The sequence below is a fragment of the Euphorbia lathyris genome, chromosome 5 (genome assembly GCF_963576675.1).
Source record: "Euphorbia lathyris chromosome 5, ddEupLath1.1, whole genome shotgun sequence".
Taxonomy (NCBI): domain Eukaryota; kingdom Viridiplantae; phylum Streptophyta; class Magnoliopsida; order Malpighiales; family Euphorbiaceae; genus Euphorbia; species Euphorbia lathyris.
In genome coordinates this window covers 40,079,588-40,083,607 of record NC_088914.1, presented here as the reverse complement: position 1 = coordinate 40,083,607, position 4,020 = coordinate 40,079,588, and the positions used below count along the sequence as shown (strand labels likewise).

At 40.3% G+C, this 4,020-nt stretch overlaps 1 protein-coding gene across 1 annotated transcript; it reads left to right on the top strand.

The window, feature by feature from the left end:
- The first annotated feature begins 1,610 nt into the window (after nt 1-1,610).
- LOC136230604 (glucan endo-1,3-beta-glucosidase 12) lies at nt 1,611-3,755 on the top strand. Its single transcript, XM_066019729.1, has 3 exons — nt 1,611-1,749; nt 1,823-3,127; nt 3,523-3,755. Exons 1-3 carry the CDS (start codon nt 1,689-1,691, stop codon nt 3,555-3,557), a joined length of 1,401 nt encoding a protein of 466 aa, XP_065875801.1. The 5' UTR covers nt 1,611-1,688; the 3' UTR covers nt 3,558-3,755.
- Nucleotides 3,756-4,020: the final 265 nt, after the last annotated feature.

Here is a 4,020-nt window from a genome sequence, read left to right as displayed (position 1 = left end):
ACGGGTCAGATGGTGCTGGTAAACGTAAGTATGTGGTTGGAAGATGGCTTAATTATCAAATGGTTGATGAAAAACCCATCATTGACCAGATTCATGAATATGAGAATCTTGTTGGTGAAGTTATGGGAGAAGGCATGACTATGTCTAATCTGCTACAAGCCAATGTCCTCCTAGAAAAATTTCCGCCTTCCTGGAGTGATTTCAGAAACCATCTGAAGAACAAAAAAAAAGACTTCAGTCTCTAGGAGCTTGTCAGCCACATGAGAACTGAAGAAGCAAATAGAATAAAAGATAAGCAACTTTCTTCAAAATATGTTTCAATTAATGCTAATATTGTTGAATCTGCTGTGGTGCCAAAAAACAGGACCAAAGGACAATCAAGCAAATTCCAGAAAGGCTTAAACCAGAACAAGCCTTTCAAGAAGAATGGAAGAATTCAGAAGAGGAAGGTGGTGGAATGCTTTGTGTGTGGTAAACCTGGCACAAGGCATTTCAGTGCTACCAAAGGAAGAACCAACAGAACACCAATCAAAATCCAAACAACAGAGCTGCTCCACAATCCAATCTGGTGGAAAATGAAGAAATTATTGCTGATGTTGTGGTTGAATCTAATCTGGTGGAAAACAAAACCGACTGGGTATTGGACATTGGAGCTACAAGGCACTTATGCTCAAACAAGGACCTGTTTCATCACTTTGAGGACGATACTGATGGAGAATGCGTCTACATGGGAAACACCACTACTGCTGGTGTTGTCGGTAAAGGAATAGTTTTAACCAAGTTAACTTCTGAAAAAAGCTTGTCTTTAAATAACGCACTGTATGTGTCTGCTCTTCGTAGGAATCTTATTTCTGGCAGCTTGCTAAACAAGGCTGGTTTGAAAATTATTTTTGAGGCTGATAAAGTTATTCTCACTAAGAATGGGGCTTTTGTGGGAAAAGGGTTATTCCAGATTGCACCTCGATCTGCCGAAATCGCTTTCAAGGCAGTGGCCTCCATCACGGCACAATTCGTTTCCTGTTCAATTTGCGATTTGTTTTTCTGTAACCCTGTTTGTTTTCCTACAAGTCCAACAATCTAATTTTGGTATAATGACTTTAAAGGTGTCTCCTTATTAGACCATATATCAAGTGATTAATATTACTTTAAGTCATTTAATAATAAAAAAAGATAATGTAGAGTCAAATCACATTGCATTGGAGAAATTCTACTATGATTCTGGTCCATTGGACCTTACCAATAGAAACGTAATAATTGTACACTTTTTTTTATACCAATCATCTTCGAATGAGATAGCATGATTCTCTTTTTTTTATTGGTTGGATCCATTGCACTCGATCCACTGTAGAAGTTGTCGCATTGGATCTGAGAGGTAGGGGTAGACAAGGAAAACAGTAATAATAGTATAGTGTTAGCAGATGAAAAAAAGAATAGAACGGTCGAGTTGCTTAGTGGGTCCATCGTGAAGAGAAAGTGGGACCACGTGGGTTAGTACACTCGATCTCGAGTAGCGGAGATGGTGGTGTTGTGTGCAGCGGCTGGCTGGCTTTTGTTCTTGTCATTGTCTGACATTTGTAGGTCCCACTTCACCATCTTCTCCTTTATTATATACACTCTTCTCCCACTCAATTTACACTGAACCTCCACTCTCTCTTTCTCTTTTCCATAGGAAAAAAACCAGAGAGAGCATGCCTCGTGTTTTCTTCATCTCCTGCTTTCTCTTATTCATTTGCATTTTCAGTTTTGCAGGTCATTTACTAACTTATTAAATCAATCGTCTGTTTCTATTTCAATTTTATACAATGTGTTTAACATTTTGCAGATGCCAGCTCGATCGGAGTCAACTATGGAAGAATCGCAGACAATCTACCTTCTGCAGTCAAGGTTGTGCAGCTCCTTAAATCTCAAGGTCTACAGAGAGTCAAAGTCTTCGACGCTGATCCAGCCGTACTCCGAGCTTTATCAGGTTCCGGAATTAAAGTCACTGTCGATTTACCTAATGAACTCCTTTACTCTGTTGCCAAACGTAACTCTTTTGCCTTCTCCTGGGTCCAAAGAAACGTTGCCGTTTACCATCCATCTACTCAAATCGAAGCCATTGCTGTTGGTAATGAAGTTTTTGTCGACCCTCACAACACTACCAAATTTCTAATTCCCGCCATGAGAAACATTCACCAATCTCTCCAAAAGCTTCATCTTCATTCCACCATCAAAGTTTCTTCTCCTATAGCTCTTAGCGCTCTACAAAACTCTTACCCCTCCTCAGCCGGATCTTTCCGACCCGAATTAATTGAACCTGTGTTTAAACCTTTGCTGGATTTCCTCCGTGAAACCGGTTCTTACCTTATGGTCAATGCCTACCCGTTTTTCGCCTATGAGTCTAACTCCGATGTTATTTCTCTTGACTACGCTTTGTTCAGAGAAAATCCGGGTGTGGTGGATGCGGGTAACGGGTTAAGGTATTTCAGTCTCTTTGATGCTCAAATCGACGCCGTTTTCGCTGCAATGTCTGCCCTGAAATACGACGATATAAGTTTGGTTATAACTGAGACCGGCTGGCCCTCTAAAGGCGACGGAAATGAAATTGGTGCAACTGTACAAAACGCTGCCGCTTACAATGGGAATCTCGTCCGTAGGATTCTTACAGGCGGTGGGACCCCTTTGAGACCACATGCAGATCTGACCGTTTATCTCTTTGCTCTTTTCAACGAGGACGATAAGAATGGCCCCACATCTGAGAGAAATTACGGGCTTTTCTACCCGAATGAGAAGAAAGTTTATGATATCCCATTCACAGTGGAGGGTCTTAAACATTACAGGGACAGCCAGTCTCCGGTTTCGGATGGTCAACCGGTGAGCGGCAGAGTATCGAAGAGCACTACAGGGAGCACGTGGTGCGTGGCGAATCCAGAGGTTGGATTACAAAAGCTACAGGAGGGTCTAGATTATGCTTGTGGGGAAGGGGGAGCTGACTGCCGGCCGATCCAGCCAGGTGCGACGTGTTACGATCCAAACTCGGTTGAAGCGCACGCATCGTTCGCGTTCAACAGTTATTATCAGAAGAAAGGGCGGGAAATGGGTAGTTGTTATTTCGGAGGTGCAGCATATGTCGTCACACAAGCCCCAAGTGAGTATATTCTACTACTAGTATTTACTTGTTTAATTAGTAGCGTATCTTAGAAAAATAGGGTGGTAAGTTGCTAACGTGCGCCAGGGTGTGAAAAGTTGCGGTGCCCTATAATGGAAGGGGATGATGGGCGCAAACATCGAAATGGAGGAACGTGAATGGGGTGGGGTGGGGTGGGGAGGGAATCTTTTAAAATGACGTGGCATGTTCCATATGGTCGAATGTGGGACCGGGCTTTATTTTTAATGGCGTAAATTTTGTTAGTGTATGTATAGAAGTGAAGTTGAAATGAAACAGTAGAGATAAAAGTCTGTCTGATAGAGTAGGGATTAGTTGATAATTGTAATATTAAGAGGAATGTTTTGTTTGAATAGAAGTGTGTTATTGTTGTGCAGAGTATGGGCGGTGCGAGTTTCCCACCGGATATTGAAGCAAATTTGAGGTAGAAGAAGATGTTAGTGTTAATTTTTTGTTTTGTCTCTGTTTGTTTGTATTTATTGATTAGTAGTAAGTAGTATTAGTCTAATTATATTTTAACTAAGAATTTGTATGTAATTATCATATGTTATTGTTTCTTTTTGATTATGCAAATTGACGGGGAAATGAAAATGCTAGTTATGTCAAACAATGAACCAAAAATATAATTAGGTGAGGGTATGCATTTTTACATAATTTATTTATGATTCAGATCTGAGAGATAGGGGAATTTAGGGTCACATTGGATACTAGGGAGGCCTAATCATAATGTTGCCTTTACTTCCTAAACCTTTTACAAGGATTGTTTTATAATGTCTGTGTTTTTTTTAGATAATTTATATGATTGCTCGCCAATTATTTTTTAAATGAATCTTTTCCAATTTTTTTTTTTTTTTTCTATATCTTTAGCTTAATCA